This window comes from Musca autumnalis, unplaced genomic scaffold, assembly GCF_047663935.1.
Source record: "Musca autumnalis isolate F117 unplaced genomic scaffold, ASM4766393v1 scaffold_2, whole genome shotgun sequence".
NCBI classification, from domain to species: Eukaryota; Metazoa; Arthropoda; class Insecta; order Diptera; family Muscidae; genus Musca; species Musca autumnalis.
Window position 1 is genome coordinate 263,707,009 of NW_027411755.1, and position 16,643 is coordinate 263,723,651.

A 16,643-nucleotide genomic window follows, 5' to 3' on the forward strand; every position below is an offset into this window, starting at 1 on the left:
AGCTCCGTGGGAATTTTTGCTATTTCAATGTCTATTTTGACCGGACTATACTCTATAACGTAGTCTCACCACATAAAAAATCGACTGTATTCGAAATTCATGTTCCATACCATTCGCCAGACTGTTAATACCCTTGTAGAACGCTCTGTAAAAGTGGGGTTGTGTTTTGTTGAGAAACAAAAATATGAATGGTTTGTTTACATTTTATTGGGGGTATAAACATTTGCATCGCTTGCACTTTCAACATGTTGAGAGGAAAATGTACACACACACATATACACCCGCTCCCTGCAACCAACAACATTTGTGGAAGTTATGTTGCGGTATCGATGTAATGCAATCCGTTATACAACAGAAACAGCTGATTTTTGTTTTGATTTTTCTGGGAGAGCGTACTGGTTATTGTTGTGTACGTGTGTGTGTTTGTGTGCACTCGGTTGTGTGTCCAATGTCGTTGTGGATTGTATCGTAAAAACGGTGGTGGCTGCGTAACAACATGTTGCTTAGTTTGATGTTGCGCATGTAACTGCATTCATTCGTTCGTTTGTATTTTTTGGTACGAACTGCTGCTGACAAACGAATGTAACTAAGCCAGAACAACAACAACAGCTTTTTAGTTGCTCTATGTTTCAGACTCTTTGTTTTTGTTTACATGTTTTGAACGCATGGACGTTGTATGCGATAGCTGGATGATTTTCAATTTTAGTTTTTTGCTTGACTTCGTGTTTAACTGTTCGTATTGACGGTGGAATTTTTTGATGAAAACGCCAATAATAAAAATAATTCTCTGAGAGTCACAGTTACATTACAAAAATTATTTACAACAAGAAAAAATATTTTTGTCAATTTTAATGTTGCTGCTGTTGAGTCGTCGTCGGTGGTGAATGGCAACAACAAACGGTATTTTTGTTTTGGAATTTTCTTTCCTTACTTCTAAACAGCAACTGTTCGTGCGTGCGTGAGTGAGTGAATCGGTGTGTGTGACGGTATTTTGACCCAGGCCAGAAGTGAATGATTAACAAACAACAAAATTCCAGTGGCAAATAATTTGTGGCTTAATTAGAATTTATGCGAAAAAATCTTTGATTGATTTATTGAATGACCTTTATGGTCGATGGCAAAGAGAGAAAATCTCTTGTAAAATGTTCAACAGAGTGTGTGTGCGTCGTGTTTAAATGAACTTGAAAATTATTTAACTACAACAACTTGTCATAAAAAGTAAACAAAAATTACAAAAGCGCGCGTTCAGTGTAATCAAAGTTTAAAATTTGCATAAATTACAATTCAAGTAAGTTCTTGTAAAGCGAAGGAGGAAATCTTTCGCAATTCAACCGTAGCCACAGACAGCAGCATTCAATCGATAATAAATTTTTGTGTTGGCTGCTGTGTGGAAACGCTAGGAACGTGGTCGGTTGTTGTGTTAGAAGCCGCAAAGTTTATTTACCCGCAAAAATAAAGGTGCGTTTCTCCAAGTCTTTTGGCAATTACATTCAAGTGGCTGGCTGTCTGTTTGTCATGTCAGAGGCAAAATTGTGTTCAATGTTCTTGAGAAAATTGTGACAACAAAAGAATTAAAAAATAAATAAATTCTTAATGAATTAAAGTGATTTCAATTTGAAAAATAAAAAAAAAAAAATATTGAATATAAAAATATTCCAAAAGCAAAAGAAAATAATAAAATTTAAAAACGTATTCTTAAGTGGTTTTTGTTAACAAACATCATAAATTTCAGAAAATTACTGACACCAAAACAAACTTAACGACAAAAAAGGAAATTCGCAACATCCGTTTGCTTGTCAAGATGAATGCATTAAAGAACATGGAACTACCACCAGCAGCATCGTCTGCCCCCTTAACTCCTTCATCGAAATCTTGGGATCATATGCCACGCAAACGTAGAAGACTCATGGGCCAAATGAATTTAATGTTATTGATATTTCTGGGCTGCTGTATCGGTTTGATTTTACGGCCCCAGTTAAGCTCTGCTGCTGCAGCTGATTCCTCATTGCAAGACTTTGGATCCGTTACAGCAAAAGGTGAGAACATCTTTATGCTTGCTAGCAGCGACAGCAACAACAACCCTGCTGGTGATGATCTTGGCAATGCCTTTCCTGGCTCCATACAAGGCAAAGACCATGAATACGATGACGACGAAGATGATGATGGCGAAGACAATGCCAACCATCAAGGTGATGCAACTAATGGTGCAAAAATGCCACTAATGTCAAACGTTAGGAAAGAACAGGCATCGAACGAAGACATAGAAATGATGCAACGTTTACCACAAACTTCGAACATGATGCCAGCGTCCACAGATCACAAGCCACAATCAGAAAATAATCGTCATCTTAGATATCAACAAATACAGCAAGCTCTACGAGAGCCCATTACACCATTGCCACCAAAACACTATCATCAAAGGCATCACCATCATCAGCAGCAGCATCACAACCACCACCAGCAACAACAACAACATTATCGTCATCATGGCAAGCATGCTGTCGCTGAGGAGAAAAAGGAGGATCAAGAGGATGAATTTAAATGGCCCTTGCCACCACCTCGTTCCAGACAACACCATGAACATCACCTCAAACAACAACATTTGCGCCATCATCAACGACAACATTTGCATCATCATAGACGGCACAATTTCACTGGAACCGCAACAACAACCAGCTCGACAACGACAACCACAACTATGAGACCCCGTTATTTCGATCGGGATGGTTTGTACAGCAATCCAATGGCCTGGTTACCGGCAACCACTCAAGGGCCCCAGGAAGGGGACGAAGAAACAGAGGGCGCCAAAGAAAACAAACATTTTTATAATCCCCATAATCGTTTATTCAATGATGGTGGTGAGGACCAGCAGAAACAAGAGGACAAAGAACAAGAATTTAAACGCATCTCTCTTTCGCTGGATGCCCAAAAGGATAACTCAGGAGCAGCTGACAACGGAGACAATTTCTTGAAATTTGATAATGCCGATGAAGATTTGGATGATGATGACGATTATTCCTATGAAGATGATAATGTTGATGATAACAAGAGTCCATCTGCTCCCAGTCCCAATACCGCAAAAATTAATGTTAAACGTTACACGGCACCAGTGAGAAATAATCCCTACAAACCATCAGCATCCGTTGCATCGTATTCTTCGAGAAAACGCCCACAACCACCCGCACGTAATTCCTTTGATGAGGATTATGACAGCCAGGTTTCAAATGACAACAACAACGATAATCGTGATGATGACACTTTTTCCGATGAGAAATGGAATAAAATTGAACATGAACATTATCGCAAACAGCAACAACATCAAAGAGCTATGCAAGCATTACGTTCCCGACGTCCATCAACCGGATCTTCTACAGTGGATACGTCTTCCAATAGCGTGAAGAACAATAAATATCCTTCCGCAGCATCCAAATCAACATCATCAGCAAAACGTCCAGCTTTAAATGAGGTAAGTTATCGTTGTAGTTGTTGAACCTCAACTCTGTTGAATTTTTTCTCCTTTACCTTTGTGGCTTTCCCTCTGCTGATCTGAAGACCGACCTTATCAGTTTCACTTCACAAAACAAAAAATGCCATTTGCTCTCTGTGCCTTTTTGTTAATTTAAAACAGCAGACAACAAAAACTATTTACAAAAAAGCAGAGCACTTGTGTTTATTTAACGTTTACCCGTTCGTACAATGATAATGCCCTCCACCAATAGCTTTGTAATTCCCCACCAACAACAATGGAACTAGTGAAACGATTTAGAGTTTTCATAGCATTACCTCCAGATACACTGCGAAAAATAAATGAATTTTTCCTTTGCTGCCGAAACGGAACCGCCGTCTTGCACCCAAAAGGTCTTCGGTTCAATCCCTACACGGAGAAAAATAAATGCAGCAAACAAATAATGTGTTTGTATCCAAATATATTATTTGTTTGCAACAGTTTCTAACATAACATATGTTTGGATCCAAACATACATAAAAGAGTGGAGAGTAAACGAAAAGTAAATTCTATTTAGTAAAATCGAAATAATGGTTTTAGATCCCAAGCGCTGCCACATAAAACAAAAGAGTGGAGAGTAAACGAAAAGTAGATTCTATTTAGTAAAATCGAAATAATGGTTTTAGATCCCAAGTGTGTCTGGCCCAAATCTGTTTCAGATAATTTTACGTTGATGTTTTGGTACATACCTCCTCAACAAAATTTTAAAAATATTCCCGCATTTGCAGATTAAGGACATATCACCTCCTCAACAAAATTTCAAAAATGTTCCCGCATTTGCAGATTAAGGACATGCCATAGATCATTTTGAAATTTGTTGCAGCAGGTTGTACTCACCAGTTTCACTCTCTATTGGAATTCGTGCGGGAGTACTCCTGCGAGTAGTAAAAAAGAAATCGACCATACACTATTTATCTATGCCACTAGAAATAAAGCACATGCTCTTTTTCGAGTAAGTTTAAAATACACTCGAAATCGAGCAGATTCTATTCCTACCGAGTACTACTTTAGCTTTTGTCATACCGCTGTTTTATTTGTAAGTGTCGGCATTTTCTCAATCCCCAGCTGCAAACAACAATTTCGTTGAAAATAACGCACGAACCCAAAATCAGCAGAGTAAATTCTCACTCTATTTCCAACATTACTCTCAATATTATTTTCCCACAAGGAGAACTCGCTAGCACTGCCACATACAACAAAAGAGTGGAGAGTAAACTTGTTTTAGAACTAGTACTCTTCGATTACACTCACTCGGGAGCATTTTTCACTCGATAGTAAAATGGAGCAAATCAGAACTCTGGGGACAAGTTCATAATGGCCCAAAAATATCTAAAAAACCCTGCCGGCACCAACCTTAATGACTCACGAACACGATAACTTACAAATTCAATATCCGATTTGGCCGAAAGATTCCACATCGTAAAACTTCCACCAAACGTACATAAAGTTCTAAGAAGTTCTATATCGGATAACTCCTTCGGGAACCTTTCTCACAAAAGTTCGGAATTTTCGTTTAATGTTCGTAAAAATCCTACGGTGACTAACTAAAGTGATTAGTTACTTAGTTTCGATAACTATCGAAAGAAATAACTCTCAAAATTAGATCCAGTTCTAAGATGGAATATGCCTGTTCATTCCTTCAGGTATCTTCTCCACACAATTACAACTTTTTTGTGCTTTAATACATTTTTCGGCCACTTCTCGGTTTATTTGGCTGAGGGTATATCTTTGTTGGCAAGTCTGACTGATACTATTTGGATTTATTTATTTTTATGCCCACTACATCAGGTACCTCCCCCACAAAATTCGGTAGGATTGTGCGCGAGATAACCCACGAAGGTAGTACTCGACTTTTTCCAAACTTTGCACATCTTAGTATTTCTTTGAGTCATAGACCTTCGTGCTCAGAATATTCCAAATGTTTTAGCGAAGGTAGCATAAGAACAGATTTCGATTAATTTTAAAATTTTTACAGCAAGTAGTCCTCGCTGTCGCCTTTTTGGGGATAAATCCTTAATGCTTGAGATAATTACCCTAAAGCTGTAAAAACCCCTACAGCCACCAACTGAAATGGCTACTGCGCCAGATAACTCTTGAAGGGCATGCGCTATTTGGTCCAAAACCATCGTAATAGTTTTTCGTTGCACACCGTTATAGTTCTTCGAACTTACATTAAATTCCAAGATAGATTATGTTGATCCTCTTGATCCTTCCACAAATTTTCAAACCTTTTGCGTTATATATCGATTGAGGACTGTCTTCGTAAAGTTCTCTTGCGAAGTAACGACTCCTCCAAACTTAGTAAAGCTTATGTTTTTTTTTTTATAAAATTAGCATAAGTGCGAAGATATACTATATCAGACCACGCTTTGAAGCAGAAGTCTGATTACCGAATATTAATAGATAAATGTTTTAGAGAGAAACCGTGGTGCAGTGATAAGCACGTCTGCCTTGCAATCAGAAGGTCTGCGGTTCAATCACTGGCCAGAACATTAGCATTTTCGGCGATGATAAATCCCCTCGGTGTAATGCTGGCTTACATTCCTGAATTTTTCAGCCATTGAAAGTTTCTCTACATATGGTGCCGTAAGACACGCAGTTCAGACTTGGCGGTAAAAGATGGGTCACGTATCATGGGACGTGGACTCATTGATATGAGTGAAGTCCCCCTGTCCCTTCGGGGATATGAGATTATGTAATGTTTTAATAGTTTTAGTCCCCAAGTATTATTTCCCGAATTTTTAAGTTTTTAGCCACATTTTCCACGGAATTGGCATTTTGGATTCTCCATAAATTTGAAACAACTGCGTTTTTAATATATGGAGATGTAGTCTCCAAACTTTTCCGCGTTCTCAATGGACAGTCAAACTTTCTCAAAATATAACGGTAACTATTTTGACATCTATTTTTTTCTCTGTGGGCAGGAAATATTTTTTAAATAAATATTTTGTAAGGTCTTTATAGCGGATTTAAAAAAATAAGATCGTAATTGTGTTTTTCAAAAATATATTTTATTAAGTATTTCTTGGTCATATTTGTGGATTTTTTAAAAATTTTTTTTTCTTAATTTATATTTTTTAAGAATTTCCTCAAAATATTGTTTAAAAATTTTCAGTGTCAGAAGTGTACATTTTTTATAAAATATTTTTAAAGGTTTTCAAAATCGTGTATTTTTCATGATTCAGTGCCATAAGCGTGGATTTAAAAAAATATTTTTAATGATTTTCAGTACCATAATAGCGAATTTTTTACAAAATAGTTTTTAATAATTTTCAGTGCCATAATAGCGAATTTTTTAAAAAAATATTTTTTAAAGATTTTCGTAATAGTGGATTTTTAAATTTTTTAACAATTTTCATAATCATGAATTTTTTTAACAAGTATTTTTTACGATTTATAAAATCGTGGATTTTTTAAAAAATATTTTTTACGATTTTTAAAATCGTGGATTTTTTAAAAAAATTTTTTACGATTTTCAAAATCTTGGATTTTTTTAAAAAAATATTTTTTCGATTCCAAAATCGTGGATTTTTAAAAAAAATATTTTTCAATTTTCAAAATCGTGGATTTTTTAAAAAAAAAATATTTTTCAATTTTCAAAATCGTGGATTTTTTTAAAAAAAATGTTTTGCGTTTTTCAGAATCGTGGATTTGTTAATTTTTTTTTTTGCGATAATCAGAATCGTGGATTTGTTATTTTTTTTTTGCGATAATCAGAATCGTGGATTTGTTAAAAAAAATTTGCGATTTTCAGAATCGTGGATTTGTTAAAAATATTTTTTTGCGATTTTCAAAATCGTGGATTTGTTCAAAAAAAAAATTTTGCGATTTTCAAAATCGTGAATTTGTTAATTTTTTTGCGATTTTCAGAATCGTAGATTTGTTAAAAATATTTTTATTTGGAAAATCCATAATCTTTTAAATAAATGCCCCAAAAGTTCCAACAAGTCCTATATAATCTGCAAGTTCGTAATTCCTAAAAATTTTTGGAAAAAGGATTTCGATTGTGTTGTTGGAATTTCATCTATACATTGATGAAAGTCTCAATTTGCACAAGCTGATGGTATATCTCTGTTAGAAAAGCCGGAAGATACTTCTTTACTTGTTTAAATGGTGCTTCCTTAATCATATTCAAATCTGTGTTTGCAACTCTATTGACATCAAAGTACCACAATAACCCTGCAACAAATTGAAATCACCATTGTAAGAGCAGCTGCCATGCATCTGTTTACACGATTACACTCATTACTTGTATAATAGTAACATGTACAATTTTATATATCCCGCGAATCTTGTAGCTTGTCTAAGTGAATGTGAGGTCAGAACTTCACCTTGCACAACTTCATTATTTTGTTGGAATTACTCCCGTGATGTAACGTCCATGTGCTGAAGAAGTAATTTCCTTCAGTGTATAAATGCAATGGACTTCCACATTTCGTTGGCGCTGCCGTTGATGCTTTGACAATAAATTGCGTAGCTAGTTTTTTATTGGCATATTATGGTGGTGATGGCTATGCGACAGATCATCAGCTGGTCTATATAACCAGGCAGGCATTCATTCAGCCACTTACTCATCATACGTCTGTCTGTGCATTCGTCATCGCTCACACAGAGTTCCAGATAGATACATTGTTCGTTCAACAGGAGAGATGGATGAATGCCGTGCTAAAGGTTGATGCGCATTTTGTTGTTGCTGTTGTTTAATTCATTGGTCGTTTGTTCGTTCGTTTTGTTCTAGGCATTTTATGTTCATTCGTTTTTTTATTGTTGTTGTCTGCTGCTGATGGCCTTTTCCATTGTTTTATTCTATTTTTTATACAATTTCACAGAGTTTTGTGGTCTATAGTAATTTGTTTAATCATTAATTCTTTTTTTCCATCTGGATTGAAAGTTCTTTTTTTATTGTGGTCTTTGTTCTTATTCTTGTTGTTTTTGGTTGCAATTACTATTAAATAATTGATGAAAGGGGTATCGTTTTGTTGTTGTTTCTGTTGCAGCAGTTGCTCAATGATATGATTGCATTAATTGAACGACACAATATGGGGGAGGGGGGAGACTAATTCAGAATATGAGTATTTCTTTGATCTAATGGCAAAAATTCTATATTTGTAATGGTTATAGACAATTGATCGAAAATTAATATGTTATCATAAATTCGAAATCGGGTTAAAGGAAATTACATAGACATTTTGTTTCCTCAATATATCTATTTTTCGGTTGGTAAACCTCACTTGTATGGATGGCTGGTTGGTTATAAATGAAAATAAAACAAAACAATAGAATTTGAAATAAATTTATGACGACGTATCATAAACGTGAAATGCTTGTGGGTACATTGACTTCTAATTGTTGTGGAATTTGGAATTGTATAACACACATTTTTGTCTAATTTCCTGTTATAAAAACTTTTAACCATAACACAGTAGAGTCGTATTAGACCCATTAATTTTTATTAACAATCAATAAGGGTTTATGATACCTTTCGAAAAGAAAGGTAAATAATTTTTGGCTTCATGACTTCCATAAATCGTTTAGGGTCAAATTATCAAATAATCTCTAATGCGGTATTTATACCATAATTAAGTTATAAAATCTCTTAAATTGTACGATAGGGGGCGTATTGATATTTAAGGTGCTGATATAAGTTTCTTTAAAAAACGGAAGGTTAATGGAGACCAGCTATAATATTGGGTGCCACCGTGGAGCAATGGTGTGCACACCCGCATGGCATGCTAAAGGTCTGCGGTTCGATTCCCAGGCCATGCAACATCAAATTTTCAACGGTTGCAAAATACCCTCAGTAATGTTGGCGACATTTCCTGAGTATTTAAGCCATGAAAAACTTTTCTGAAAGAGGTGTCTTAAGACACGCCGTTCGGACACGGCAATCAAAAGTAGGTCCCATATCATTGAGCGAATATGAATCGGGTTGCACTCATTGATATGAGAGAAGTCTCCCTTGTCCCTTATGGGATGTTTGTGGATTTTACAAAAATATTTTCGTCTGCGGCGCTTTTTGTTTTTAAAATAGTGAAAATATTAAAAAAAACGCGCGATTTTTTACAAAAATAAATTCGCCAGCGGCTTCAATGATTGGCTGTAATTTGCATTTTCCACATTTCTTTATACCCTCAGCATTTATGCTAACGAGGTGCCTCATCGAAATAATGGTTTTAGACCCCAAGTATGTTTGGACGAAATGTGTTTCAGACAATTTGGAGTTGATTTAGCAATGTCCGTCCCTCTGTCTGTCTGTCTGGCTGGCGCGCACGATAACTCTCGAAGGGAAGAACCGATTCGGTTCAAATTTTATCTTTCGTAATATTTTTTCCAAACTTAAGTTCGAAGATGAGCTATATCGGTCCACTCCTTGCGGTACCTCCCCCACAAAAGTCCCAAAATGTTCGGAAAATTTGTGGGCACTATAACTCCTGAAAGAAGTATCCGATTTGGTCCATACTTTGCACATCGTGAAATTTCTACCAGACTTAGATGAGGTTCCAATATGGACTCAATAGGCCCACTCCTTCGGGTACCTCCCACACAAAATTTCGGACAAGCTCAGTGCTCTCGAATCGCTTTGATTTTTGTTGCAACAACTTGTATTCACTTCCACCCATACGACGGTACAAGTTTCATCAGGGCAAGTCCATACATCCTGAGAAAATGGCCGGAAAGATGCAAAAAGCCCCTATGACACCTTGTGTAGTGGTAGGAGCGCAAGGTAACTATCGAACGGATATGTCGATTCGGTCCAAAATTTGGCCTTCGCAATATTTTATTAAAACATAGTTTAAATTCGAAGATAGGCTCCCCCTCAAAACTTCAAAAATGTTCCGAAAACTTTTGCGCACGATAACTCTTGAAGGGAGTGACCGATGTTATCCATACTTTGCACATCCTAATATATCTACCAGATATAGATCAGGTTCGAATATGGACTATATTTGTCTACTCCTTCTGGTACCTCTCACACAAAATTTCGGATAAGTTCGCTTTAAGACCTGCTCTCGATTCACTTTTTGATGAAGCGATTTGCATCCACTACCTCCATTACGACGGTAAAAGTTTTTTCAGGGGCTAGTCCATATTTCTTGGGAAAACAGTAAAAAAGGTGTAAAAAACCCCTATGTCACCATATGTGGCGGTCGGAGAACACGATAACTCTCGAACTGTTCAACCGATTTGGTCCAACATTTGGTTTTCGTCATATTATATCCAAACTTAGTTACATGGGCAACACCGGTCCACAACTTTCCGTACTTCTCCCCAATATTTAAAAAATGTCAATAAAATGCTAGGACGATATCACTTGAATGGGGCAACCAACTTGGTCCGAACATTGGATCTCCTAATATTTTATCAAAATTTAGTTTAACTTCTAAAATGGCCCATGTCGGTTCTCCCTAAGAGTACCTGCCCTACAAAAGTTCAACATTTGTGTCTTAGTGCAGTTAATTCCTATTCCACATTGTTGTCGGCAAGTTCAAATGTCCAAAAAGGGCCACAAAATTCTGAAGAGACCTGAAACACATTCGATCTGTCTGGAAAAAAAATTGGGATTCACATCGGCTGAGGGTATATATCTGTCGCAAAGCCGACAGAAACTTTTTTACTTGTTATTAAAAAATCTAAGAAGAAAAATAATTTGAGATATTTTGGACCAGTTTCCTAAACATTATTGGGTTCTTCACCTCAGGTTTGCTGAGTCGGAAAATGTATTCGAAGTCGTGACTGCGACACCAACTACACTTTTACTGCAATTTTAATTTTTTCGGAGTCATGAGATATTCAGGAGTCGGAGTCTACTCTGAAATTCTGCTTCATATATTGTTAAATTTTTTCTGATAATGTTGTCTTGCCAGACTCGCATACCCATCTTCTTCTGTGACAATGTGCTCATTTCTCAGCCGTTAAGGAATGAGTTTCTTACCTATGATTTTTAAATAGTTTACCGCCTACTATTTTACTTAACCTTCGTAAGTTCCACAATTCTAGTTCTATAAGTTTATATAATATTGGTGCAGTCTACCCGTAAAACATTTTCTCGTTCTATCACTTCTATCCATTTGCATAACCACTACACCCCGCACAATTATTATCAGAAACTTGTAAAAATAACGAATACGCCCTTAATAACAGTGATAATCAGTATATTTAGATATTATTGCTGTTGTTAGAGTACATCGTGCCTAAAGCACAACAATGCGTAGGTACATCAACCACCTTCTCCTCTTCCTAATATTGTTTCGGATGATGCTAACATCAAAAAGGCAGGCAGTTAGATATTGTACTCTGTTCACTCTGTCCAATCTTGAGACTTTAACCACATGTTTTGTTCAATAGTTAGGCTCAGCCAAAAGCCATGATTGTAATGTCAGTTTTTTGGTCAGTCAGTAAGATGGCCAAGCTGAACACAATAACAAACGCTTGGCATAGTGACTGTCTTGTGTCTGTCTATGCATTGTCTATGTCTTGCAATGTCAGTTTATTACAAATTAGTTTTCAAACATTATCCATCTTTGGTTATGTTTTTGTTGTTGAATGTTATTGTTTTTTTTTTTGTTTAAAAGTTTAGAGTTTGACAGAGTTTAGCCTGGGGACAATGGAAGATATTATAGTGCAGTCTTCTTTGTTCAAGATAATGACATTATTGTTGCTTAAAGAAGAGTGGAGTTGAATTTTAAGTTCTAAAGGTTTGTTGCAAAATTGTAGAAATTTTAAATTCTGAGGGTATATTGTTCTTGAAGCCGAACTCAATATAGGCTTCCAAATGTATCCATCTTTTGTACAATCTCAAATACAACCACCAAGACTGGAATTATTTTCCTTTAGATAAAATGTGACATTTTGGCATTCTCCTTTCTTTGTGAACAGTCGAATTTTAACGATTTTTCTACTAGATCACCATGATCCATTTTCACGATATATCATAGGCAGCTAAAACATTGGAAATATATTCGTGTAACTTACCAACTCACAGCCAAATAATATCATGATGTGCGTATTTTTGATAGAGCGGATTGTCCTTCATATTCGGTAAGAAGGTTACAACAGTGTTATGGCGGTTTCTGCAAATCAAATACCCCCGAAAAAATTCCACCTATTGTGCCAATTTTTTTTCAAATGTGTTGTACCATAAAAATACTCCCACTAGGAATTGAAAAAAAAAACATTTCATTGTGGTGCTCCCTAACATTTCCTGCACCTTGGTTACCTATGGAATTACTTCCTTGTCATTGTTTTTCATATGTATGTATGTAGATAAGTTTGCCTGGCAATGTTACCATTATTGACTTAGAACAGCAAAATGTTACTGAACCCTTCTTGTCTGGTTCAACCTATTCCATTCCAACCCATCATCACATCACATGACAATTGTCAATTGTTTATTGTTGCTGTTGTCGATGAAGAAGACAAAGTCACATGGATCTATGGCATTTGTTGACTTTGATCTTGGAGCTGCTGCAACAAGAAGCACTAAAACAATGAGACCCATTGAATATTGAAGAAAAAAAGCATTTCTCTAGCAAAAAGCCTGTAAGAAATTACATTTTACTGGCGCCACCAAGGAAGGCGGAATGGCTAAGAGAAATGACAACAACAACAAAAGATGCCAAAGAAGGGATCAACGGAAGTCTTGTTGTTTTTCTTTATAGTTTTTAATAATAGCAGCTACTCAAGCTGCTGCTGATGCCATGCCACGGACATGGTGACAAACCTCCAATAAAGTAATGGAAAGGTAAAGCCAAGCTAGCATCACTCGATTCGAAACGGGGAGGTAAAGCCACTTGCTATAATGTAGGAAAGAAAAAAGTTAACATGTCTGGTGGCGCCACAGCCTTATATCTCTCTCCATTAACGATCCATATCACTTGGCAAAATAATAACAATTAAGTCATTGATCTATCGTACGGTGGTAGTGATAGCCAGTTATAACTGAGCCACCAGTCAAATGGAGCCAACGCCAGCAGGATGACGGCGATGACAGTGTATCAATAGTCTCTGTTGTGTTGCTTTATTGAAACAGGCTTGGCACTTTCCTGGCTGATCGATTGAACCTGTGGTAATTACTGGTGTAAATTAATTATAAATCGTTTGTTTTCCAAAGTTTCCAACATTGTGGCAAATCAATTTCAGTTTTTGTTTTCGAGGATTATGAGCGGCAGGGCAAAGAGGGGAGCCTGATGTTGTATTGATTTTGAAACCATAAAATCTAGTTTGTCTCCTGCTAAAGTGTTATAATGCTTTGTTATTGGAGTGAATTTTTTCAGTTAATAATTGTTATGGAAATTAATCGAAATCTCAATTCGAAAAGAAGGAAAAAATTATTTAACATCATTTTAAGGCGTTGTGTCAACCATGTGATACCCTATAGCTGTGCTAATATGAAGAATAATATGAAATGATAGCTACGAATAGGCTTGGGCCGCTTTGGAAAAGATTTGGTCGGAGTGAGATTGTCAGGTCCAAAACTAAACGCACAGTCTTTTTATTGATTTCGGATAAGAACTTTACACATTTTGATACCTTCTTGAGGTACCTTTCATTCCCGAGTAGCCGCTTGTTTCTAGGTTTTATAGTTTTCGAACTATGAACTTACTCAAGAAGTCCCAAAATGTTCGATATTGGAAATTTAATTCGGATATATACCTCACGTATTTTGAGACCCTCTTGAAGTGCCATTCATTCCCGAGTAGCCGCTTCTTCCCAGGTTTTATAGTTTTCGAACAGTAGGTCAAACTGTACATGAAGAAGTCCCGAAATTTTCGATATCGGAAATTGATTTCGGATATGAACCTTCGACATCTGAGACCTGCTTAAGGTACCTTTCATTCCTCCTATCGCCGCATGTTCCCAGGTTTTATAGTTTGCGAACAGTGGGTCGTCCAAGTGTTTGTGGGTATAATTTTAAGAAGTCCTAAAACTTTCGATTTTTAGGAAATTTATTTCGGATACGGATTACACATTGTGAGACCTACTTGCGGTACCTTTCATTTCCGAATAGCCGCTTGTTCCTAGGTTTTATAGTTATCGAACTGTGGACTCACTCAAGAAGTTCCAACATTTTCTAGATAGGAAATTGATTTCGGATGGGGACCTTACACATTTTGAGATAATTTTTAGAGGTACCTTTCATTCCCACTATTGCCGCTTGTTTCCAGGTTTTATAGTTTTCGATATCGGAAATGGATTTCGGATATGGACCTTACATATTTCGATACCTACTTGAAGTACCTTTCATTCCCCGGTAACGGTAACATATGGTAAGCGAATACCCGAGCCATACTTTCATGAGCAAATTACTGCTTTTCAGTGCCGAGCTTCCGTGTCTCATCAGATCGTGCTTCTCTATTTCTGCTCGGATTCGGTTATAAGAAATTTGTAGCATATCTGATGTAGGGTACAAAAAACAACTGTGCGGATAACGCCACTTGTTGCCATCAAAAGAAAGTGTTTACGAGCTCTCAATTAAATTTCAAAATAAAGACTTGCCGCCACCACTGCCGACACAAAAGGCAGTGAGTGCTTTTTTCAATTCATTGGCCATTAACGGAACAAAATTCACTTTTCAGAATTGCATCATTCGAATTTAGTGCAAAATTCAAGTGAAATAAAGATCATTGTCCCCACCCCACACAAGAAGAAAAACAACAACAAAAATTACAAGAACAGTCATAGGAAATTCAGATAGTAGAAATTGGAACGCAAGGCAATTCCATTGCTACTCACTCAAATAATCTTTGCTATAAAACTCATTACACATAGATGATTTTTATTTTCAGCTCTCATCGTTGTTGCTGTTATTATTATTGCTTTTCTTAATTCCGAAACATTTCGTCGTTTGGATTTTTGTTGAATATGTATATTTTTCCGTATTTTTTTCTTCTTTCTATCGTTGACCCATTTTTAGTGTAATTTCGTTCTTTCGCTTCAACTACTGCAACTTCTGTTTGGGCATTTTCATGTCGCGATCATTGTCGGATGTTTTTTGTGGTTGTTGTTCCTTCCCAAAAAATAAAAAAAATCGAAGTAATTTTTACGCATTTTATGTTCTTTAAATTGTTTTTAATTACAAAGAAATCGTGTGCTGCATTGCACTCCAGGGAATGATGAGCTTTGTTTTTCTTCTGTTTTGTTTTATCGATGAACAAATATTATTATTTTGGCCCAATCAAGCGTAACTAATGTAACAGTTGGGCAGGCAATACTTCCTACCCGGGAGCCTCATTACTATTGATGTTAGACTCCTCTAATCAATCCGCCCGTGCTTTATGGCTTTGGTGTTTTGGCGTTTTTAGAGCCATTAATATTTTATTACCAAATTAATCTCTTCCATTAGTTGATTATGTAATTAACTTATTGTTGTTTCCCATTTCCCACCTTTTAGAATAGAGATATTCCATAAACTGAAATATGTTTGTTGGTTACTAATCACCATAAAAATCCCCCATATTTCCCCATCCCCACCCTATTTTGAAAAGGGTTTGGCTTTTGGTGGTTAAGCAATTTGCTTAATTTTGTAACCAACAGTTAAAAAAGGCCCAACACTCAAAGGTTGACCCAAAAAAACATGGAAAGAAGGAAAAAACTAAGCTTGCCGTTTTATCGTCTATTGTTGCGTGTCATTTCCTCCAAGAATTTGCTTTGCTTAATGAGCAGTACTCTTTTCATACTAAATGATGCTCAACGAATGAATAAATCCACACCGAACCAAATGACAAAGTGACAATTCCGACAGTTCGAAGGTCATTGGAAGTGCTCAAGTGTTGTTTCGGCATAAATAGAGTCGTCGTCGGTATTTTATTCTTTTATTTGTGTGCCTTCAATCAGCTAAATGACAGCAGTATTTTAGCTTTGTCCATTAATTATGATGTTATAACAATCATTAAATATGCATTATGTTATAATAAAAGTTTACAATGCTTAATTTGTGGATTTGTAGATTAATAAAATTGTCGTTGAGATAACTTTGCTGAGCTGTGACTTTTGTGTTTTGGTGGCACCAACTACATATGTGAAACATACTCCAAACTTAACTCATACCAATTACTATAGTAATACAACAATATTTCAAGATTTAACCTATAACCTTTCGTCAGGCAGTTGATTATAATTCACTCGTCGCTTATATGTT

General features: G+C 36.2%; 1 protein-coding gene across 4 annotated transcripts in view; it reads left to right on the forward strand.

Moving 5' to 3' along the window:
* The first annotated feature begins 704 nt into the window (after nucleotides 1–704).
* The window catches only part of LOC141391990 (uncharacterized), a 264,725-nt gene continuing 248,786 nt past the window's right edge, over nucleotides 705–16,643 (forward strand). For all 4 annotated transcript variants that reach the window (XM_073964818.1, XM_073964819.1, XM_073964820.1 and 1 more), the window contains exon 1: nucleotides 705–3,466. In XM_073964818.1, the coding sequence (XP_073820919.1) occupies nucleotides 1,802–3,466 (1,665 nt within the window). In that variant the 5' untranslated portion in view covers nucleotides 705–1,801. The remainder of the gene's footprint in view (nucleotides 3,467–16,643) is intronic.